A 25,647-nucleotide genomic window follows, 5' to 3' on the forward strand; every position below is an offset into this window, starting at 1 on the left:
TTGATGGAGATGATGAGGAGTGGTGGGTCACATCGCCCCTTTAAAACATGTAGGCCCACTCCTCAAATGAAGAAATGTAAATAGCTATGCAGTCTTTAGCAGTACATCCAGTACATCCCTTTCTGACATGCTGTTGATGCATGTGATTGTCTTAAATCCCTGACTAGGCTACTTTCACAATGTGTCAGTCACTAAAATCACACTTCTTGTTTCTATGCACAGCTACGACGGTAAGTTGACTCACTGTACAAGACCTCCCCCCCTTCACTCTGTAAGTACGGTTGACGAGATCATTAGATGTATATATATATATATATACATATATATGTACTGTATCATTTGACTTTTAATTACATTTTTGACACTTTGTGAATATGGACCCTGGACTGTTTTAATGTATCAGGTGGAGTTATTCACCAGCTATAGAGTGAGTTGTTGTTTATGTGTCTAAGACTGCAGGGTGGGAGATGCAACAATGTCCTTGAGAACAGCAGGAAGTGTGTTGGGGGTCTTTGTCTGGTCTGTAGCAGGTATGGTCTCATTCATAATGTTTTAGTAATGTTATCTTAATGTTATTCTGTGTGTTCAGTGACATCGTCTGTTAGGGGCTTCTTCTTTTCTGGAATAGTTGTCTTTTACACCTCACTGAGTAACACTTAGGTCCTTTCTGTGGTTTCCATTCACACTCAGCAAGTAGAGTACGGAAACAAAGTGTGGACAAATGCTGTTAGTGTGAGGAAATGGGTCTGTCATGTATAATCACTATCATGTGTGATTGTGTTTCAGTGTTACTGGGTCAGGATGGCTGGAGTGTGAAGTACATCACTCAGAGTATCTGTACCTTGAAGGGGTCAACAGTGGAGATGTCCGGCTGTTACACATATCCCAGTGGTACAGTCACAACAACCTTCTGGTTCACTAGAAATGATGCTGAGGGGAATCCTGTGACTCTGAGTGATGAACCAGACTACACAGGTCATGTGACGTACTGTAGCAACAAGAAGAATGGCCACACCCTGACAATCAGAGATCTGAGAGAGTGTGACTCAGCTATGTGCAAGTACAGTGATATTGTTTTTTAGTCACACTTTATTTGGATAGTCTGGATAGATGCTCTACAGATGGTCATGTTATCAACACACTTCCTGTTGATAAGTTACTGCTTTTATTTTTTACTGTGTCACAATAGTCTCTTTCTACTCTTTTCACTGTACCTTGACACAGCTCTCTCTCCACAGAGTGTCCATCCTGACCGTAACTAGGACACACTCACCACTGAAAATGAGGACCAGACACTCTGGCAGTAGGTATGTTATAACATATTCATTAATGTGTTTATTTTGTATATAGTATTTGTGTTTGTTTGTGTGAGTGGGTGAGAGTGATACGGAGAGGGATGAACACAGAAAGTAGAAGTGAGAGAGAATGCTATAGAGCAGTGTGTAAAGTGCTCATACTGTGTTTCCTTTGTCGCTGTCTCTCTGAGTGTGAAAATCCCCCACAGTGACACGTTCACATCTCTTCAGAGAGACGCTCAGCACTCCGTGTATCAGACCATCCAGGGAAGAGAACCACCACAGAACCTGGACTGATAGAACCACCACAGAACCTGGACTGATAGAACCACCACTGAACCTGGAGGGAAGAGAACCACCACAGAACCTGGACTGAAGAGAACCACCACAGAGCCTGCACTAAAGAGAACCATCACAGAACCTGGACTAAAGAGAACCATCACAGAACCTGGACTGAAGAGAACCACCACAGAACCTGGACTAAAGCCAATGGCCCCAAACCAAACAGAATTTTCTTGCTAATATAAAGTTATAATATCTTGAAGTTTCACCCAAATGACAAAATGACCATTGGTTTCCCTTCAGAACCTTTTAGCACCAGTCTATGAACATCTCTGTGACATCAGTCCCTGCTTTGGTTTAGTTTCCCCTGACACTGTTTCCACTTGCTAATGTTTTAGCATTCGTGGCACAAATCCCATTCGCCATGTGACTGATAAGAGGCATTTCTCGCACATAATTTCGAAATCAAAAGTTTTAAAAAATGCGTTGAAGTCACTTCCAGATGATTTGAACATGATGAGAGAATGTTAATATGTGAAATATTAATATCAGTCCCGTGACTCTAATGGGATTTTTGTAAATGTGGGAGTGTTCGACATTGCAGCCAACTTTATAGGCAAGTCGAGACAAATCACCTTGCATGATGAATAACTACTCAATATTATTTATAGATCATTCAGTCAGTCACAATTTACCCATGATACATCAGTTTTGATGTTCTCGAACACTGTCTGTGTGACTGCTGAAGGAAGCCCTCTCTGCATAAGCTTCTTGGTCCCTGACATAGAGTTGGATAGAAGGTACATCTTGACATCTTTGTCATGATGTCTTCTGTTGCAGAATGAGCAGCACCATTGAGGGCTATTTCCATATTAAAGTAGTTAATATCTTCAACTTCCATAAGTTTAATTACAGTCGGTATACCAACTGAAATAGTGTATTCAATGGCTTTAGCCATGCTAAAACAGGCTTTGAAGCAAGTACGCCCTCTACTCAACTCTATTGTCCCTGACTGCTTCAATGTTGTGTCAACCACAGACTTCAAACCTCACACTCAGTGTCTATTTACATATACTTCCAGTAAGTTAACTTGCAACACATCTCAACTCTGTAAGTCTGCTTGACGATATCTTAAAATATGTTTATCTTATCATTTGTTTGTTTCCATGAACTTCTGTATCCTGTTATGTGCATGGCGATGCTATTGTAATGTATGTTTTGTTTTTCTGTTATGTACAGTATACTCTGTAGATGTATTTCTGCGTAGTAATCTGATACCTGTTATGTGCATGGCGATGCTATTGTAATGTATGTTTTGTTTTTCTGTTATGTACAGTATACTCTGTAGATGTATTTCTGCGTAGTAATCTGATATAGTATTGTACATGGGGTTACACATATAATACTTTAGCATGGTATCTGAAGGACTCTCAAAGCAAGAGATTGTTGTGGAGACTTGTTTGAAAATAGCCTAAAGTAAGATTGAGAGTAACAGAGTGATTAGAGTGATTAGGTGGATGCTTCGTAAGAGCTTTAGGAGTAATATTAACATGAGACACAGTGATGGTGGGTTGTGTTTAGGAGTAGTATTAACATGAGACACAGTGATGGTGGGTTGTGTTTAGGAGTAGTATTAACATGAGACACAGTGATGGTGGGTTGTGTTTAGGAGTAGTATTAACATGAGACACAGTGATGGTGGGTTGTGTTTAGGAGTAGTATTAACATGAGACAGTGATGGTGGGTTGTGTTTAGGAGTAGTATTAACATGAGACACAGTGATGACAGTGATGGTGGGTTGTGTTTAGGAGTAGTATTAACATGAGACAGTGATGGTGGGTTGTGTTTAGGAGTAGTATTAACATGAGACAGTGATGGTGGGTTGTGTTTAGGAGTAGTATTAACATGAGACACAGTGATGGTGGGTTGTGTTTAGGAGTAGTATTAACATGAGACACAGTGATGGTGGGTTGTGTTTAGGAGTAGTATTAACATGAGACACAGTGATGGTGGGTTGTGTTTAGGAGTAGTATTAACATGAGACACAGTGATGGTGGGTTGTGTTTAGGAGTAGTATTAACATGAGACACAGTGATGGTGGGTTGTGTTTAGGAGTAGTATTAACATGAGACACAGTGATGGTGGGTATTAACATGTGTGGTTGTGTTTAGGAGTAGTATTAACATGAGACACAGTGATGGTGGGTTGTGTTTAGGAGTAGTATTAACATGAGACACAGTGATGGTGGGTTGTGTTTAGGAGTAGTATTAACATGAGACACAGTGATGGTGGGTTGTGTTTAGGAGTAGTATTAACATGAGACAGTGATGGTGGGTTGTGTTTAGGAGTAGTATTAACATGAGACAGTGATGGTGGGTTGTGTTTAGGAGTAGTATTAACATGAGACACAGTGATGGTGGGTTGTGTTTAGGAGTAGTATTAACATGAGACACAGTGATGGTGGGTTGTGTTTAGGAGTAGTATTAACATGAGACACAGTGATGGTGGGTTGTGTTTGAGGTTGTGTTTAGTATTAACATGAGACACAGTGATGGTGGGTTGTGTTTAGGAGTAGTATTAACATGAGACACAGTGATGGTGGGTTGTGTATAGGAGTAGTATTAACATGAGACACAGTGATGGTGGGTTGTGTTTAGGAGTAGTATTAACATGAGACACAGTGATGGTGGGTTGTGTTTAGGAGTAGTAATAACATGAGACACAGTGATGGTGGGTTGTGTTTAGGAGTAGTATTAACATGAGACACAGTGATGGTGGGTTGTGTTTAGGAGTAGTATTAACATGAGACAGTGATGGTGGGTTGTGTTTAGGAGTAGTATTAACATGAGACACAGTGATGGTGGGTTGTGTTTGTGTTTACACAGTGATGGTGGGTTGTGTTTAGTATTAACATGAGACACAGTGATGGTGGGTTGTGTTTGGAGTAGTATTAACATGAGACACAGTGATGGTGGGTTGTGTTTAGGAGTAGTATTAACATGAGACACAGTGATGGTGGGTTGTGTTTAGGAGTAGTATTAACATGAGACAGTGATGGTGGGTTGTGTTTAGGAGTAGTATTAACATGAGACACAGTGATGGTGGGTTGTTGTGTTTAGTGATGGTGGGTTGTATTAACATGAGACACAGTGATGGTGGGTTGTGTTTAGGAGTAGTATTAACATGAGACAGTGATGGTGGGTTGTGTTTAGTGAGTAGTATTAACATGAGACAGTGATGGTGGGTTGTGTTTAGGAGTAGTATTAACATGAGACAGTGATGGTGGGTTGTGTTTAGGAGTAGTATTAACATGAGACACAGTGATGGTGGGTTGTGTTTAGGATAGTATTAACATGAGACACAGTGATGGTGGGTTGTGTTTAGGAGTAGTATTAACATGAGACACAGTGATGGTGGGTTGTGTTTAGGAGTAGTATTAACATGAGACACAGTGATGGTGGGTTGTGTTTAGGAGTAGTATTAACATGAGACACAGTGATGGTGGGTTGTGTTTAGGAGTAGTATTAACATGAGACAGTGATGGTGGGTTGTGTTTAGGAGTAGTATTAACATGAGACACAGTGATGGTGGGTTGTGTTTAGGAGTAGTATTAACATGAGACAGTGATGGTGGGTTGTGTTTAGGAGTAGTATTAACATGAGACACAGTGATGGTGGGTTGTGTTTAGGAGTAGTATTAACATGAGACAGTGATGGTGGGTTGTGTTTAGGAGTAGTATTAACATGAGACACAGTGATGGTGGGTTGTGTTTAGGAGTAGTATTAACATGAGACACAGTGATGGTGGGTTGTGTTTAGGAGTGAGTATTAACATGAGACACAGTGATGGTGGGTTGTGTTTATGGTGGGTTGTGTTTAGTATATTAACATGAGACACAGTGATGGTGGGTTGTGTTTAGGAGTAGTATTAACATGAGACACAGTGATAGTGGGTTGTGTTTAGGAGTAGTATTAACATGAGACACAGTGATGGTGGGTTGTGTTTAGGAGTAGTATTAACATGAGACACAGTGATGGTGGGTTGTGTTTAGGAGTAGTATTAACATGAGACACAGTGATGGTGGGTTGTGTTTAGGAGTAGTATTAACATGAGACAGTGATGGTGGGTTGTGTTTAGGAGTATGGTGGGTATTAACATGAGACACAGTGATGGTGGGTTGTGTTTAGGAGTAGTATTAACATGAGACAGTGATGGTGGGTTGTGTTTAGGAGTAGTATTAACATGAGACACAGTGATGGTGGGTTGTGTTTAGGAGTAGTATTAACATGAGACAGTGATGGTGGGTTGTGTTTAGGAGTAGTATTAACATGAGACACAGTGATGGTGGGTTGTGTTTAGAGACACAGTGATGGTGGGTTGTGTTTAGGAGTAGTATTAACATGAGACACAGTGATGGTGGGTTGTGTTTAGGAGTAGTATTAACATGAGACACAGTGATGGTGGGTTGTGTTTAGGAGTAGTATTAACATGAGACACAGTGATGGTGGGTTGTGTTTAGGAGTAGTATTAACATGAGACACAGTGATGGTGGGTTGTGTTTAGGAGTAGTATTAACATGAGACACAGTGATGGTGGGTTGTGTTTAGGAGTAGTATTAACATGAGACAGTGATGGTGGGTTGTGTTTAGGAGTAGTATTAACATGAGACACAGTGATGGTGGGTTGTGTTTAGGAGTAGTATTAACATGACACACAGTGAGAAACATTAGACTATACAGAACATGTTCCTCTGTAACTCAGTTGGTAGAACATGGCACCTGCAACGTTATGGGTTTGGTGACCAGGACCATCCATATGTAAAATATATCCCCACAGGACTGTATATTGATTTGGATTGTTGAGTCGACTAAACTGCATAATTTATGGACAGCAGACTACAATACATGACACAGTCAATACAGCAGGCTATGGTGATGTTCATTGCATTATCTGCTAGCTAAAGCTGGTCCTTCTGTAGCTCAGTTGGTAGAGCATGGCGCTTGTAACGCCAGGGTAGTGGGTTCGATCCCCGGGACCACCCATACGTAGAATGTATGCACACATGACTGTAAGTCGCTTTGGATAAAAGCGTCTGCTAAATGGCATATATATTATTATATTATATATATATTACTAAAAGTACTGTACAACAGAGGAGGCTGGTGGGCGGAGATATAGGAGGATGGACTCATTGTAATGGCTGGAATGAATGGAACACTATCCATTAATTGTATTCCTATTACAGCCAAAGGAATGAGGACATAATATGAGGACTGGAGGCTGCAGTAATGTTGAGATGCCAGTAGGCGGAGCTCTAGTCTAGAACACTGGAACCTTCAGTACCACTTTGATGCAGCTGATGAGGAGTGATGGGAATGGGTCATATTTAGCCTGTTTATAAAATCTAGGCCCATTCCTCAAATATACAAATGCAACTATATTCTGACATGTTGTTTATGCACGTTAATGTCTTAACATCCTGACTGGGCTACTTTTGAAATGTGTCAACCTCAGAACTCACACTTACAGTAGGATACTTCTTGTTTCTCTGCACTGCCCGTAAGTGTTGTTGGTTCAGATGAACTGACTCAGCATCACCTTCCTGTTAACCAGGGTAGGGAGAAGTGTTGACATCTATACTGTGTAGGATGAGTGTTTGAACTTTTCTATGTCCATAACAGCCAGCTCTCTAGACTTTGATGCAGACTCAATGGGCCTTATGTACCTTCCCCTACAGATAGTGTCTGTACGTGTGTGTGTGTGTGTGTGTGTGTGTGTGTGTGTGTGTGTGTGTGTGTGTGTGTGTGTGTGTGTGTGTGTGTGTGTGTGTGTGTGTGTGTGTGTGTGTGTGTGTGTGTGTGTGTGTGTGTGTGTGTGTGTGTGTGTGTGTGAGTCACTTGCTGTTTAGCCTCACAGCTTGGGGATAGGAGCTATCATTGAATCTGATGGCCAGTCTTCTAGGACCAGACTGATATAGAGTAGGGTTGACATCTATACTGTGTAGAATGTGTGTTTTAACTTTTCTACATCCATAACAACAAGCTCTCTAGACTTTGATTCAGACTCCATAAACCTAATATATACCATCTAGCAGACACTTCTATCCAAAGTCATTCACTCAGTCATTACAGTCATGGGTGCATGAATCCTTCATATGGGAAGTCCCAGCAGGAATTGAACCCGTGACCCATTCTGTACAAACTGAGTCACACAGAACTACTCTAACTACTCTACTACTCTACTCTACTCTACTCTACTCTACTCTACTCTATTATTTTGTATTGTTATCCATCTGAAAGAATCATCAGACTTGTGAGACTAAATATGAATTAATGTATTACTTCATATGGTCCTAATATACGTTTGCGTGATTTAAAAAAAATGTTAAGGCACAATTTTGCCTCAATGTCCAGGAGAGAGTTCTGCTTGATGCAACGTTTCTTATCGCTTAAAATAATAATGTATGAAGTGTGATATCGTTTACCCCCCTGACAGCCCCATTGAGTCTGATTATAGGATGGAACATGGGTTGGGGGCAGTGGGGGTAAATATGGGCGTCCCTTTTGATAGGCCATACCCACAGGAAGTGTCACTAAGTGACGTTGTTGAACAGACTGGACTTCTGATTGTTCTCATCCTGGACGGGAGGCAGGAAGGGACAAAAAGCACAACAGATAAGAAGCAGCTGGAGAGAAGGTTTAGTTATATTCCCATGTATCTCTTTCCTCCTAGAAACCCTGTTGTATAAGAACCCAAAGTGAACCGGAGGGCCTTGTTGTGGTCACAATAACAACCCTTTAACGTCCCTGTGGTCCTTCACACATTCCTGAGTCAGTACATAGGGATTAGTAGAGGTCATCCAGAGCGTTTTTACATGTATAAACAGCTGGATCTCGTCTGAGCGGTTAGCTGGATATGCCGAGACCTGCTGCGTACTTAATGCTGATTGGTTTAGGTTCTGCCCACTATAGTGCTGTCTGGTCAGAACATGGTGTTGACGCCCGTCTCTCTACACTTGATGGTCACCACCACCACATACATGCAGACACATCTGTTTCCATTTGAAGATGTTTTATATTATTGTGTGGTTATATTCGCTGGTCTCACACTTCATTAAGGAACTGCATGTCAAAACTGTGTCAGCAACACAACACTTCTTCTCAAGACTGATGATGCCGTGCACTAACTGAAGGTGAGGGGAGGCGGTGTCCTGCAGCACATCCAAACACCCTGATTGGTTGGATGAACAGCGGTGCAAAGGGTGATTGACAGGGCTGCAAGCAAATCAAGTTGAGAGGGCATGTAAACACACACGGTCATACCATACCCATAGGGATCTGGTCAAAGGTAGTGCACTATATAGTGATTGTGGTGTCATTTGGGACGCAATCAGTGTAAAGAAATGACAGTGGCATATTGTACTACTACAGACATCAGTGTTTGGGTGCTTAAATGTGACTTTGTCAAGTAGTCAGTGTTGTGTTTCACCATTCTGTCTGATGTATTGTCAGTTTGGAATGTTGTTATTAGTCAACATAATGCTGAGGACATTCATATCTGACTGCTGCAGTAATGTTGAGATGCCAGTAGGAGGAGCTCTAGTCTAGAACACTGGAACCTTCAGAAGCACGTTGATGCAGCTGATGAGGAGAGTAAATTGAATGTGTTTGTAGAATAGAATGAATGACATCATGGAACTGACCAAATGTAAATGGAACTTTGACCTGTTCCATGTAGAACTCAGAGGGACAAGGCAACACATTCTACGATATTATAAACATTCCATATAGAATAGTAAAAATATTGTTAACATGGTTCTGTATTTATTGAAAGTGGAAATGGGTGACATTTTGTCCATTATAGAAATGTAGGACCCATTTTAATACAGTAACCTCCCTTCTCTGACATGCTGTTCTGATTATCATGCATGTTAATGTCTTAAAAGAGGAAGGAAAGGACTGTTCTGCATCAGCTACTTGTGTTCTGACTACTATAAATATGTATCAACCACAGAACACACATATACTAGCAGTTCCCACTCACTACCAGTCAGTTGACTCACTGAACAAGACCTCTCCCCTTCAGTCTGTAAGTACTCTTGAGATCTTGAAATATAGTATTTTGTTTTTAGCCGTAAGTCATGTACTCAAGGGTCTCAGACATGGAGTGCTGATCTAGGATCAGGTCCTGCTGGTCCATATAATTATGATCTAAATGGGAAAACTAGATTCTACTCTGGGACACTTTGTGAATACAGACACTATCATATAATGATGATATAAAAGGTATGTGTGACTTGTTGTTCATCCTCACAGATTGGGGACAGGAGTTATCATTCAAGCTGGTGGTAACTGCCTTGCTCAAAATGGTAGAGGTTTCCACCTTGCCAGGTCTGGGATTTGAACCAGTAATGTTTCAGTTACTGGCCCAACGTTCTTAACCGCAAGACGACCTGCCGATAAAACTGACACACCATATTACCAAACTATTATGATGGATGTTATTTACACACCATCCTCTCAGGGCTGTGATGATGATGTGTTGTTATATCTGCATCCCAAATGACACCATATTCCCTATAGAGTGCACTACTTTTGACTAGAGTCCTACCTGCTGCCCCTGATGGTTTGTATGTAGTTATTCACCAGCTATAGAGTGCACTACTTTTGACTAGAGTCCTAACTGCTGCCCCTGATGGTATGTAGTTATTCACCAGCTATAGAGTGCACTACTTTTGACTAGAGTCCTACCTGCTGCCCCTGATGGTATGTAGTTATTCACCAGCTATAGAGTGCACTACTTTTGACTAGAGCCCTACATGCTGCCCCTGATGGTTTATATGTAGTTATTCACCAGCTATAGAGTGCACTACTTTTGACTAGAGTCCTACCTGCTGCCCCTGATGGTTTATATGTAGTTATTCACCAGCTATAGTGCACTACTTTTGACTAGAGTCCTACCTGCTGCCCCCTGATGGTTTATATGTAGTTATTCACCAGCTATAGAGTGCACTACTTTTGACTAGAGTCCTACCTGCTGCCCCCCTGATGGTTTATATGTAGTTATTCACCAGCTATAGAGTGCACTACTTTTGACTAGAGCCCTACCTGCTGCCCCCCTGATGGTTTATATGTAGTTATTCACCAGCTATAGAGTGCACTACTTTTGACTAGAGCCCTACATGCTGCCCCTGATGGTTTATATGTAGTTATTCACCAGCTATAGAGTGCACTACTTTTGACTAGAGCCCTACCTGCTGCCCCTGATGGTTTATATGTAGTTATTCACCAGCTATAGAGTGCACTACTTTTGACTAGAGTCCTACCTGCTGCCCCTGATGGTTTATATGTAGTTATTCACCAGCTATAGAGTGCACTACTTTTGACTAGAGTCCTACCTGCTGCCCCTGATGGTTTATATGTAGTTATTCACCAGCTATAGAGTGCACTACTTTTGACTAGAGTCCTACCTGCTGCCCCTGATGGTTTATATGTAGTTATTCACCAGCTATAGAGTGCACTACTTTTGACTAGAGCCCTACCTGCTGCCCCTGATGGTTTATATGTAGTTATTCACCAGCTATAGAGTGCACTACTTTTGACTAGAGTCCTACCTGCTGCCCCTGATGGTTTATATGTAGTTATTCACCAGCTATAGAGTGCACTACTTTTGACTAGAGCCCTACATGCTGCCCCCCTGATGGTTTATATGTAGTTATTCACCAGCTATAGAGTGCACTACTTTTGACTAGAGTCCTACCTGCTGCCCCCCTGATGGTTTATATGTAGTTATTCACCAGCTATAGAGTGCACTACTTTTGACTAGAGTCCTACCTGCTGCCCCTGATGGTTTATATGTAGTTATTCACCAGCTATAGAGTGCACTACTTTTGACTAGAGTCCTACCTGCTGCCCCTGATGGTTTATATGTAGTTATTCACCAGCTATAGAGTGCACTACTTTTGACTAGAGCCCTACCTGCTGCCCCTGATGTGTTATATGTAGTTATTCACTAGCTATAGAGTGCACTACTTTTGACTAGAGCCCTGCCTGCTGCCCCCTGATGGTTTATATGTAGTTATTCACCAGCTATAGAGTGCACTACTTTTGACTAGAGCCCTACCTGCTGCCCCTGATGGTTTATATGTAGTTATTCACCAGCTATAGAGTGCACTACTTTTGACTAGAGTCCTACCTGCTGCCCCCCTGATGGTTTATATGTAGTTATTCACCAGCTATAGAGTGCACTACTTTTGACTAGAGCCCTACCTGCTGCCCCTGATGGTTTATATGTAGTTATTCACCAGCTATAGAGTGAGTTGTTGTTTATGTTTCTAAGACTGCAGGGTGGGAGATGCAACAATGGTCTTGAGAACAGCAGGAAGTGTGTTAGTGGTCTTTCTCTGGTCTGTAGCAGGTATGGTCTCATTCTTATCTTTTAGTTGCTCTGTTTATCAATCTACAGACATTTCTAAAAGGATAAGAATCATAATGTTATTCTGGTGTGTTCTGTTAGGAGTCTCCACTTCACTTTAAGTAGTTATCTTTCACACCTCACTGAGTGATGCTTATCTGTGGTTTCCATTCACCCTCAAATCAGGAACTATGGCAACAAAGTGTGGACAAACCCTACCTTCAGTATGAGCCTATATACCTTGTCCTCATTCTGATACCATTGTGATGTCTAACTGTGTTTCAGTTGTATTGGGGCAGAATGGCTGGAGTGTTACATACACCACTCAGAGTATCTGTGTCTTGAAGGGGTCAACAGTGGAGTTGACCTGTTCTTATTCATATCCCAGTGGTAAAGTCACAACAACCCTCTGGTTCACTGAATGGGGGACTGGTGTAGAACCTAAAGATCTAGGTCAGGACCCAGAGTATAAAGGTCGTCTGGTGTATCATGGGGATAAGAAGAAAGACTGCAACCTGAAAATCAGGGACCTGAGAGAGAAAGACTCAGCTACGTACAAATTCAGATTCATAACAGATCAGACCGAAGGGAAATATTATGGAGATCCTGGAGTCACTCTGTCTGTTACAGGTACAGTTACATTCTATATACTTGTGATCCTGGAGTCACTCTGTTACAGGTACAGTAACATTCTATATACTGGTGATCCTGGAGTCACTCTGTCTGTTACAGGTACAGTAACATTCTATATACTGGCGATCCTGGAGTCACTCTGTCTGTCACAGGTACAGTTACATTCTATATACTGGTGATCCTGGAGTCACTCTGTCTGTCACAGGTACAGTTACATTCTATATACTGGTGATCCTGGAGTCACTCTGTCTGTTACAGGTACAGTAACATTCTATATACTGGTGATCCTGGAGTCACTCTGTCTGTTACAGGTACAGTTACATTCTATATACTGCCAATCCTGGAGTCACTCTGTCTGTTACAGGTACAGTAACATTCTATATACTGGCGATCCTGGAGTCACTCTGTCTGTTACAGGTACAGTAACATTCTATATACTGCCAATCCTGGAGTCACTCTGTCTGTTACAGGTACAGTAACATTCTATATACTGGCGAACCTGGAGTCACTCTGTCTGTAACAGGTACAGTAACATTCTATATACTGGCGATCCTGGAGTCACTCTGTCTGTTACAGGTACAGTTACATTCTATATACTGGTGATCCTGGAGTCACTCTGTCTGTTACAGGTACAGTAACATTCTATATACTGGTGATCCTGGAGTCACTCTGTCTGTTACAGGTACAGTAACATTCTATATACTGGCGATCCTGGAGTCACTCTGTCTGTTACAGGTACAGTTACATTCTATATACTGGTGATCCTGGAGTCACTCTGTCTGTAACAGGTAACATTCTATATACTGGCAGTCCTGGTGTCACTCTGTCTGTAACAGGTAACAGTCTATATACTGGCAGTCCTGGAGTCACTCTGTCTGTAACAGGTAACAGTCTATATCCTGGCAGTCCTGGAGTCACTCTGTCTGTAACAGGTAACATTCTATATACTGGCAGTCCTGGTGTCACTCTGTCTGTAACAGGTAACAGTCTATATCCTGGCAGTCCTGGAGTCACTCTGTCTGTAACAGGTAACATTCTACATACTGGCAGTCCTGGAGTCACTCTGTCTGTTACAGGTAACATTCTATATACTGGCAGTCCTGGAGTCACTCTGTCTGTTACAGTTACATTCTATATACTGGTGATCCTGGAGTCACTCTGTCTGTAACAGTTAACAGTCTATAACTGGGCTCCGGGCAGCCGAGCGGAAATGGAGGAAAACTCGCCTCCCTGCGGACCTGGCATCCTTTCACTCCCTCCTCTCTACATTTTCCTCCTCTGTCTCTGCTGCTAAAGCCACTTTCTACCATTCTAAATTCCAAGCATCTGCCTCTAACCCTAGGAAGCTCTTTGCCACCTTCTCCTCCCTCCTGAATCCCCCTCCCTCCTCCCTCTCTGCAGATGACTTCGTCAACCATTTTGAAAAGAAGGTCGATGACATCCGATCCTCGTTTGCTAAGTCAAACGACACCGCTGGTTCTGCTCACACTGCCCTACCCTATGCTCTGACCTCTTTCTCCCCTCTCTCTCCAGATGAAATCTCGCGTCTTGTGACGGCCGGCCGCCCAACAACCTGCCCGCTTGACCCTATCCCCTCCTCTCTTCTCCAGACCATTTCCGGAGACCTTCTCCCTTACCTCACCTCGCTCATCAACTCATCCCTGACCGCTGGCTACGTCCCTCCCGTCTTCAAGAGAGCGAGAGTTGCACCCCTTCTGAAAAAACCTACACTCGATCCCTCCGATGTCAACAACTACAGACCAGTATCCCTTCTCTCTTTTCTCTCCAAAACTCTTGAGCGTGCCGTCCTTGGCCAGCTCTACCGCTATCTCTCTCAGAATGACCTTCTTGATCCAAATCAGTCAGGTTTCAAGACTAGTCATTCAACTGAGACTGCTCTTCTCTGTATCACGGAGGCGCTCCGCACTGCTAAAGCTAACTCTCTCTCCTCTGCTCTCATCCTTCTAGACCTATCGGCTGCCTTCGATACTGTGAACCATCAGATCCTCCTCTCCACCCTCTCCGAGTTGGGCATCTCCGGCGCGGCCCACGCTTGGATTGCGTCCTACCTGACAGGTCGCTCCTACCAGGTGGCGTGGCGAGAATCTGTCTCCTCACCACGCGCTCTCACCACTGGTGTCCCCCAGGGCTCTGTTCTAGGCCCTCTCTTATTCTCGCTATACACCAAGTCACTTGGCTCTGTCATAACCTCACATGGTCTCTCCTATCATTGCTATGCAGACGACACACAATTAATCTTCTCCTTTCCCCCTTCTGATGACCAGGTGGCGAATCGCATCTCTGCATGTCTGGCAGACATATCAGTGTGGATGACGGATCACCACCTCAAGCTGAACCTCAGCAAGACGGAGCTCCTCTTCCTCCCGGGGAAGGACTGCCCGTTCCATGATCTCGCCATCACGGTTGACAACTCCATTGTGTCCTCCTCCCAGAGCGCTAAGAACCTTGGCGTGATCCTGGACAACACCCTGACGTTCTCAACTAACATCAAGGCGGTGTCCCGTTCCTGTAGGTTCATGCTCTACAACATCCGCAGAGTACGACCCTGCCTCACACAGGAAGCGGCGCAGGTCCTAATCCAGGCACTTGTCATCTCCCGTCTTGATTACTGCAACTCGCTGTTGGCTGGGCTCCCTGCCTGTGCCATTAAACCCCTACAACTCATCCAGAACGCCGCAGCCCGTCTGGTGTTCAACCTTCCCAAGTTCTCTCACGTCACCCCGCTCCTCCGCTCTCTCCACTGGCTTCCAGTTGAAGCTCGCATCCGCTACAAGACCATGGTGCTCGCCTACGGAGCTGTGAGGGGAACGGCACCTCAGTACCTCCAGGCTCTGATCAGGCCCTACACCCAAACAAGGGCACTGCGTTCATCCACCTCTGGCCTGCTCGCCTCCCTACCACTGAGGAAGTACAGTTCCCGCTCAGCCCAGTCAAAACTGTTCGCTGCTCTGGCCCCCAATGGTGGAACAAACTCCCTCACGACGCCAGGACAGCGGAGTCAATCACCACCTTCCGGAGACACCTGAAACCCCACCTCTTCAAGGAATACCTAGGATAGGGTAAGTAAGGGTAAGTAATCCTTCTCACCCCCCTTCTCCCCCCAACAAGATTTAGATGCAAGTGGCTGTTCCACTGGTTGTCATAAGGTGTATGCACCAATTTGTAAGTCGCTCTGGATAAGAGCGTCTGCTAAATGACTTAAATGTAAATGTAATGTAAATGTATATACTGGCAGTCCTGGAGTCACTCTGTCTGTTACAGGTAACATTCTATATACTGGCAGTCCTGGAGTCACTCTGTCTGTAACAGGTAACATTCTATATACTGGCAGTCCTGGAGTCACTCTGTCTGTTACAGGTAACATTCTATATACTGGCAGTCCTGGAGTCACTTTGTCTGTAACAGGTAACATTCTATATACTGGCAGTCCTGGAGTCACTCTGTCTGTAACAGGTAACATTCTATATCCTGGCAGTCCTGGAGTCACTCTGTCTGTAACAGGTAACATTCTATATACTGGCAGTCCTGGAGTCACTCTGTCTGTAACAGGTAACATTCTATATACTGGCAGTCCTGGAGTGACTCTGCTAGTATACTGCTAGTCTGTTGAATTAATATCTACTGTCCATTTAGATCTAGAAATTGGATTTGTATATATGAAACAGATTTGAGAATTAAATGAGTTTGAGAATGTCTTGCATCATGTGATTAAACTATAGAACAGGTGATTCAGGGTTTTAATGTTGTGATCTACTCCAGCTCTGCAGGTGAAGGTGACTTATTCAAGTTGGAAAAAATCTGTGACAATTACCTGTATCACCACCTGTACTCTGACTGACAACCCCACCTACATCTGGTACAAGAACGGACAGAATGTACAAGGTGTCTCCTCCCCCATGTACTCCATCAGCAGTGAGGATGCAGACAGCTACTTCTGTGCTGTAAAAGGACACAAGGATCTCAGCTCTCCTACAGTGTGTGAGTACATTACAATAGTACAGAATTCTACTTAGCAAGTATCATGTATTCAGGTTAAAGATACGTCTTACTTTATCAATCATTACAGAACAAAAATATATGTTTTTATAATTAATATTACTTTGACAAAACATTTGGTCTTTTAAATCAGATAAACCAAAGACCTCAGTGTCAGTCAGTCCCTCTGGTGGAATAGTGGAGGGCAGTTCAGTGACTCTGACCTGCAGCAGTGATGCCAACCCACCTGTCCAGAGTTACACCTGGTGGTACAAGAAGAATGGAGGTGACAATCAGAGTATGACAGGACCACAGCATGTCTTCAACCAAATCCAGTCATCTGACACTGGAGAGTACTACTGTGTGTCCCAGAATGAGATGGGGACAGACAGGTCTAGGACCATTAACATGGATGTGAAGTGTGAGTAAAGTACAGATCAGTGTTTGAATGAGAAGGTGGCAAAACAGTTATAACTAAATGAAGTAGTCCTGAAGTACAACATCTCCAAATGAGTATTTATTAATTGTATTAACGTTTTGTGTAAGTTAGAGTTTTAGATAGTTCTCTGACTTAACAGATCATTTATTTTTGACATTACATATCATTTATAAATATACTACTGTCATAAATATACTACTGTCGTAAATATACTACTGTCGTAAATATACTACTGTCGTAAATATACTACTGTCGTAAATATACTACTGTCATAAATATACTACTGTCATAAATATACTACTGTCATAAATATACTACTGTCGTAAATATACTACTGTCATAAATATACTACTGTCGTAAATATACTACTGTCTTAAATATACTACTGTCATAAATATACTACTGTCATAAATATACTACTGTCATAAATATACTACTGTCTTAAATATACTACTGTCATAAATATACTACTGTCTTAAATATACTACTGTCATAAATATACTACTGTCATAAATATACTACTGTCATAAATATACTACTGTCATAAATATACTACTGTCTTAAATATACTACTGTCATAAATATACTACTGTCATAAATATACTACTGTCTTAAATATACTACTGTCATAAATATACTACTGTCATAAATATACTACTGTCATAAATATACTACTGTCTTAAATATACTACTGTCATAAATATACTACTGTCATAAATATACTACTGTCATAAATATACTACTGTCATACATATACTACTGTCATACATATACTACTGTCTTAAATATACTACTGTCATAAATATACTACTGTCATAAATATACTACTGTCATAAATATACTACTGTCTTAAATATACTACTGTCATAAATATACTACTGTCATAAATATACTACTGTCTTAAATATACTACTGTCATAAATATACTACTGTCATAAATATACTACTGTCTTAAATATACTACTGTCATAAATATACTACTGTCATAAATATATACTACTGTCATAAATATATACTACTGTCATAAATATATACTACTGTCATAAATATATACTACTGTCATAAATATATACTACTGTCATAAATATATACTACTGTCATAAATATACTACTGTCATAAATATATACTACTGTCATAAATATATACTACTGTCATAAATATATACTACTGTCATAAATATATACTACTGTCATAAATATACTACTGTCATAAATATACTACTGTCTTAAATATACTACTGTCATAAATATACTACTGTCATAAATATACTACTGTCATAAATATACTACTGTCTTAAATATACTACTGTCATAAATATATACTACTGTCATAAATATATACTACTGTCATAAATATATACTACTGTCATAAATATATACTACTGTCATAAATATATACTACTGTCATAAATATATACTACTGTCATAAATATATACTACTGTCTTAAATATACTACTGTCATAAATATACTACTGTCTTAAATATACTACTGTCATAAATATACTACTGTCTTAAATATACTACTGTCGTAAATATACTACTGTCGTAAATATACTACTGTCGTAAATATACTACTGTCATAAATATACTACTGTCATAAATATATACTACTGTCATAAATATACTACTGTCATAAATATACTACTGTCATAAATATACTACTGTCGTAAATATACTACTGTCGTAAATATACTACTGTCGTAAATATACTACTGTCGTAAATATACTACTGTCGTAAATATACTACTGTCGTAAATATACTACTGTCGTAAATATACTACTGTCGTAAATATACTACTGTCATAAATATACTACTGTCATAAATATACTACTGTCCTTCCGTCTGACATATTCTCCTTTACCAGATGACCCAAGGAACACCTCAGTGTCAGTCAGTCCCTCTGGTGAAATAGTGGAGGGCAGTTCAGTGACTCTGACCTGCAGCAGTGATGCCAACCCACCTGTGGACAAATACACCTGGTACAAGAAGAACGTAACCTCCCCAAAAGCATCAGGACAGAGGTACAGCATCACTAACATCATCTCTGAGGACAGAGGAGAATATTACTGTGAGGCTGAGAATAAATATGGACGTCTTAACTCTTCTTCTGTGTCTGTGGACGTTCAGTGTAAGTTCACCCAACCTCATCTTTTAATCAGATGATCACATTTAAATTCATATTTCAATTACAAGTAAAACACTATTTAAAACACTGTTGTTACATATTGTCCACCAGACGGCCCAAAGAAAACCTCAGTGTCAGTCAGTCCCTCTGGTGAAATAGTGGAGGGCAGTTCATATAAACTTTGAGATTAGATCAGTTAACAAATATTCTACTGTTGTTCCCATATCATCTATATTTTATTGAAGGGAAACAGACCTCAGTTCTGACTGCAGCTGTAGGAATCATAGTGGTTGTTCTGGTTCTCATCCTCTGTTTCTCTGGACTCATGTGGTTCAGGTGAGAGATTATTTTAAAGATTATTTCACTCCAATTATTTTTTATGAACTTACTTTGTTCATGGATTTGTTCAATAATAAATGTATGAATTAATGTGTAAACCAGGAAGAAGGCCTCCAAATCCACCTCTGACACAAGAGACACATCAGAGAATGTACAGGTGAGTCTCTTACAATCAGATTATGTGTATTGCTTTGTGAATCATTTCTACTCATCATGTTGTCTGTCCTCTTCCCATCAGAGAGACTCTAGTCCAGTGTATGAAAACGTCTCAAGCCTGTCCACAGCCCCTACTGCAGCACAGACAGAGTCCACATACGACCAGGATGATGTCCACTACGCCAGCGTCCACTTCTCTCGCTCCAAAAACCAGGAAGTGCCTCTGTACTCCACCGTCCAGCTGCCTCAGCCCCAGAAAGAGGATGAGGATGTCCAGTACGATGCTGTGAAATTCAACCTCCCCAGTGCTGCCACCCGGTGAGCATATTCTGCCATTACAGCAACATAGAGTCAATACTAGAACATTGTGAATACACCACATTAAAATAACATATAGCCAATTATAGAGCATTGTGAATACACCACATTAAAACAACATAGAGCCAATTATAGAGCATTGTGAATACACCACATTAAAACAACATATAGCCAATTATAGAGCATTGTGAATACACCACATTAAAATAACATATAGCCAATTATAGAGCATTGTGAATACACCACATTAAAACAACATAGAGCCAATTATAGAGCATTATGAATACACCACATTAAAATAACATAGAGCCAATTATAGAGCATTGTGAATACACCACATTAAAACAACAGAGCCAATTATAGAGCATTATGAATACACCACATTAAAACAACATAGAGCATTATGAATACACCACATTAAAACAACATAGAGCCAATTATAGAGCATTATGAATACACCACATTAAAACAACAGAGCCAATTATAGAGCATTATGAATACACCACATTAAAATAACATAGAGCCAATTATAGAGCATTGTGAATACACCACATTAAAACAACATATAGCCAATTATAGAGCATTATGAATACACCACATTAAAACAACATAGAGCCAATTATAGAGCATTATGAATACACCACATTAAAACAACATAGAGCCAATTATAGAGCATTATGAATACACCACATTAAAACAACATAGAGCCAATTATAGAGCATTATGAATACACCACATTAAAACAACATAGAGCCAATTATAGAGCATTATGAATACACCACATTAAAACAACATAGAGCCAATTATAGAGCATTATGAATACACCACATTAAAACAACATAGAGCCAATTATAGAGCATTGTGAATACACCACATTAAAACAACATAGAGCCAATTATAGAGCATTATGAATACACCACATTAAAACAACAGAGCCAATTATAGAGCATTATGAATACACCACATTAAAACAACATAGAGCCAATTATAGAGCATTATGAATACACCACATTAAAACAACATAGAGCCAATTATAGAGCATTATGAATACACCACATTAAAATAACATAGAGCCAATTATAGAGCATTGTGAATACACCACATTAAAACAACATATAGCCAATTATAGAGCATTATGAATACACCACATTAAAACAACATAGAGCCAATTATAGAGCATTATGAATACACCACATTAAAACAACATAGAGCCAATTATAGAGCATTATGAATACACCACATTAAAACAACAGAGCCAATTATAGAGCATTATGAATACACCACATTAAAACAACATAGAGCCAATTATAGAGCATTATGAATACACCACATTAAAACAACATAGAGCCAATTATAGAGCATTATGAATACACCACATTAAAACAACATAGAGCCAATTATAGAGCATTATGAATACACCACATTAAAACAACATAGAGCCAATTATAGAGCATTATGAATACACCACATTAAAACAACATAGAGCCAATTATAGAGCATTATGAATACACCACATTAAAACAACATAGAGCCAATTATAGAGCATTATGAATACACCACATTAAAACAACATAGAGCCAATTATAGAGCATTGTGAATACACCACATTAAAACAACATAGAGCCAATTATAGAGCATTGTGAATACACCACATTAAAACAACATAGAGCCAATTATAGAGCATTGTGAATACACCACATTAAAACAACATAGAGCCAATTATAGAGCATTGTGAATACACCACATTAAAACAACATAGAGCCAATTATAGAGCATTGTGAATACACCACATTAAAACAACATAGAGCCAATTATAGAGCATTGTGAATACACCACATTAAAACAACATAGAGCCTATTATAGAGCATTATGAATACACCACATTAAAACAACATAGAGCCAATTATAGAGCATTATGAATACACCACATTAAAACAACATAGAGCCAATTATAGAGCATTGTGAATACACCACATTAAAGGAGAAGTATGCTTTTTTACAACCAAATTAAAAATGTTGATGTAACTGCTATGTTGTATTCGGGTCCAGACACCTTTGTGATTTCACTTGTTTTAGAGAAACTTCCCCCAACCAGAAATTCCCTTCCTCATCCTCGTTGTGCAGTACAGAGGCTCTGAAAAAACATGAACAAATGCTCCAAAAACCCCCTAATACGTCCTTTTAGAAACATAAATATCTCAGTATAGTGATAGCAGGTCCGCTATCATCCAGAAGGCGAGGTCAGTACAGGTGCATCAAAGCTGGGACCGAGAGACTGAAAAACAGCTTCTATCTCAAGGCCATCAGACTGTTAAACAGCCACCACTAACAGTGAGTGGCTGCTGCCAACACACTGTCATTGACACTGACCCAACTCCAGCCATTTTAATAATGGGAATTGATGGGAATTATGTAAATATATCACTAGCCACTTTAAACAATGCTACCTTATATAATGTTACTTACCCTACATTATTCATCTCATATGCATATGTATATACTGTACTCTACATCATCGACTGCATCCTTATGTAACACATGTATCACTAGCCACTTTAACTATGCCACTTTGTTTACTTTGTCTACACACTCATCTCATATGTATATACTGTACTCGATACCATCTACTGTATGCTGCTCTGTACCATCACTCATTCATATATCCTTATGTACATGTTCCTTATCCCCTTACACTGTGTATAAGACAGTAGTTTTGGAATTGTTAGTTAGATTACTTGTTGGTTATCACTGCATTGTCGGAACTAGAAGCACAAGCATTTCGCTACACTCGCATTTAACATCTGCTAACCATGTGTATGTGACAAATAAAATTTGATTTTGATTTTGATTTTTGATTTTTTTTTAGATGTAACAGTTGTACACATGACATTGTGTCATTCTGAACTTTATCCACAACGTTATATTCCGTTTTGTGTGACTCCTGCTGTTTCTCCGTCCATCTGTTCTGTTCTCAGTGTATCAGGCTGCTGGAACGGACGAGAAGCATTGTTCAAGTCTCAACAACATGGAACATGACGTTACGGATGAAGTTCAGAATGACTCCATTTCATGTGTACAACATCTAAAGACATGCATCACTATATAATACTTAGAGCTTTTTAGTTTCTAAAAGGATGTTTTGGGGTGTTTTTGGAGCCCACTGACTGAACAACGAGGATGAGGAAGTGAATAGATGGTTGGGGATAGTTTCTCAAAAACGAGTGAATTCGCCCAAAGAAAATCTGACCCTCCTATAACATTCCAGTTACATATGTTTCTAGATTTGGTTGTAAAACAAGCTTTATTCTTGATTACAGCTCATTCATATGCCGCTGCTTATTGGACGAGAAGACCATGACGTCATTAATAAGCAAAAGAGTTGACCCCTAGTGGCCACTAGTAATGGCATTTCCTTACAAAACCAACAATATAATGAGAGAGTGGTGGTTTTGAGGAACTGTTCTGTGTTCCAAATGGAACCCTATTCCCTATTTAGTGCACTCATTTTCACCAGAGCCATATAGGCCTTGGTCAAAGTAATGCACTAAAAATAGTATATGAAGGTTTTTTTTAGGGGGAAGCAGATTCTGTTAAATTTCTGTTTCTCTCTCTTCAGACCCACGGCAGCACAAGCAGCTGAGGAGGACTCTTCTGAGATCTATAGTAGAGTCAACAAACCCAGAAGACCTGAACGCAACAAACCCAGAACCAAAAAGACCTGAATGCAACAAACCCAGAACCAAGAATACCTGAACGCAACAAACCCTGAACCAAGAGGACCTGAACTCACCAAACCCAGAACCAAGAAGACCTGAACACAACCAACCCAGAACCAAGAAGACCTGAACACAACCAACCCAGAACCAAGAGGACCTGAACACAACAAACCCAGAACCAAGAGGACCTGAACACAACAAACCCAGAACCAAAAAGACCTGACAAACCCAGAACCAAGAACTGAAAACAACAAACCCAGAACCAAGAAGACCTTGTATATCTGGACCCGTATATTATAACTAAGTGGTATAATTAAGCAATAAGGTCAGAGGCGGTGTGGTATATTGGCCTATATACTGTACCACGGCTAAGGACTGTTCTTAAGCATGACACAATGCAGAGTTCCTGGATACAGCCCTTCGCTGTGGTATATTGGTCTATATACTGTACCACGGCTAATGACTGTTCTTAAGCACGACACAACGCAGAGTTCCTGGATACAGCCGTTAGCTGTGGTATATTGGCCTATATACTGTACCACGGCTAAGGACTGTTCTTAAGCACGACACAACGCATAGTTCCTGGATACAGCCGTTAGCTGTGGTATATTGGCCTATATACTGTACCACGGCTAAGGACTGTTCTTAAGCACGACACAACGCAGAGTTCCTGGATACAGCCCTTAGCTGTGGTATATTGGTCTATATACTGTACCACGGCTAAGGACTGTTGTTCTGCACAACGCAGAGTGCCTTCATACAGCCCTTAGCCGTGGTATATTGACCATATACTACAAGCCAGAGGGCCTTATTGCTATTATAAACTGGTTACCAACATAAATAGAAAGTAAACAAATATTTTGGTGTCATACCAGTGTTCTATTGTCTGATATACTGTATGTGAAATTAAATGCTTATTCAGCCAATCAGCATCCAGGACCTAAACTACCTGGTTTATAATAGTATCAAAATGGAAGTATCACATTACGTAAATATACAGACCCTTTACTCAGTACTTTGTTAAAGCACCATTGGCAGCGAGTCTTTCTTGGGTATCATGCTACCAGCTTAAAACATTTTTAGTAAATGTGGTTGTCTGTTACCCAAATAAATTAAATGTGTTTCTATACACTTTATATAGAGTTTGCTAGATTAAAAAAAATGGTTATAGCACAATTTTGCCTCAAAATTCAGGGAGTAGTTCTGCTTGATGCAATGTTTCTTATTAATTTTATCACAACATTACTAATGTGTGAAGTGTAAACAAATCATAAAAATGCTGCTGTAATTCAGCGGCAACGCACCGTATGGTTCACAATCCACTTTGTCCAGAGCAGCTGTGTGATGCACAAAAATGCCAGTTTATGGAAGTCACTTCACTTGATTGTCAGAGGTAACAGAGTTAACTTCTAGCTGGCTAGCTAGCTTTCAGTATCACTGAACAACGTCTGCTTCATGTAGCTAACAAGCCAACTGAGATAGCTAGCCCCGAGCCATCCCGGATCCGGTATCGTGACTACAGCCTCAAGCTCATTACCATAACGCAACGTTAACGATTTCTAAAAATCGCAAATGAAATGAAATAAATATGCCTGCTCTCAAGCTTAGCCTTTTCTTAACAACACTGTCATCTCAGATTTTCAAAATATGCTTCTCAACCATAGCAAAACAAGCATTTGTGTAAGAGTGTTGATGGCTAGCTTAGCATTTAGCATAGCATTTAGCACGCAACATATTCACAAAAACCAGCAAAGGAATCAAATAAAATATTTTACATTTGAAGAACTTCAGATGTTTCAATGAGGAGACTCTCAGATACATAGCAGATGTCCAGTTTTTCCTGAAAGATTCTTTGTGTAGGACAAATCGCTCTGTTTTGTTACTACGCATTTGGCTACCGAAACTAACCGAAAATTCAGTCACCTAAACATCG

At 40.4% G+C, this 25,647-nt stretch overlaps 1 protein-coding gene and 1 long non-coding RNA gene across 4 annotated transcripts; one reads left to right on the top strand and one right to left on the bottom strand.

Annotated features, from left to right (window-relative positions):
- Positions 1–372: 372 nt before the first annotated feature.
- Positions 373–19,385, top strand: LOC127924810 (sialoadhesin). 2 transcript variants are annotated; one of them, XM_052509437.1, is made up of 6 exons: positions 373–530; positions 12,276–12,722; positions 16,404–16,622; positions 16,774–17,040; positions 18,925–19,188; positions 19,297–19,385. In XM_052509437.1, the coding sequence occupies exons 1-6, from the start codon at positions 476–478 to the stop codon at positions 19,368–19,370; spliced, it is 1,326 nt and encodes a 441-aa protein (XP_052365397.1). In that variant the 5' UTR covers positions 373–475; the 3' UTR covers positions 19,371–19,385. The 2 variants fall into 2 exon arrangements, with proteins under 2 accessions (XP_052365397.1, XP_052365398.1); XM_052509438.1 differs by having other exon boundaries at positions 383–530; positions 12,276–12,620.
- Positions 9,426–11,941, bottom strand: LOC127924812 (uncharacterized). 2 transcript variants are annotated; one of them, XR_008118898.1, is made up of 4 exons: positions 11,700–11,941; positions 11,263–11,554; positions 10,685–11,190; positions 9,426–10,327 (listed from the first exon to the last, which is right to left on the bottom strand). It is a non-coding gene; the product is annotated as an uncharacterized LOC127924812 (long non-coding RNA). The 2 variants fall into 2 exon arrangements; XR_008118899.1 differs by lacking the exon at positions 9,426–10,327 and adding an exon at positions 10,347–10,467.
- Positions 19,386–25,647: the final 6,262 nt, after the last annotated feature.

The sequence above is a fragment of the Oncorhynchus keta genome, unplaced genomic scaffold, assembly GCF_023373465.1.
Source record: "Oncorhynchus keta strain PuntledgeMale-10-30-2019 unplaced genomic scaffold, Oket_V2 Un_contig_4570_pilon_pilon, whole genome shotgun sequence".
NCBI lineage: Eukaryota > Metazoa > Chordata > Actinopteri > Salmoniformes > Salmonidae > Oncorhynchus > Oncorhynchus keta.

Bases quoted from the DNA above. Each gene is read 5' to 3' on its own strand.
- LOC127924810 (XM_052509437.1), top strand. From the start codon at position 476: ATGTCCTTGAGAACAGCAGGAAGTGTGTTGGGGGTCTTTGTCTGGTCT. The intron at 17,041-18,924 runs GTGAGTAAAGTA...CTCCTTTACCAG, and splicing joins CATTAACATGGATGTGAAGT to ATGACCCAAGGAACACCTCA. The intron at 19,189-19,296 runs GTAAGTTCACCC...ATTGTCCACCAG, and splicing joins TGTGTCTGTGGACGTTCAGT to ACGGCCCAAAGAAAACCTCA.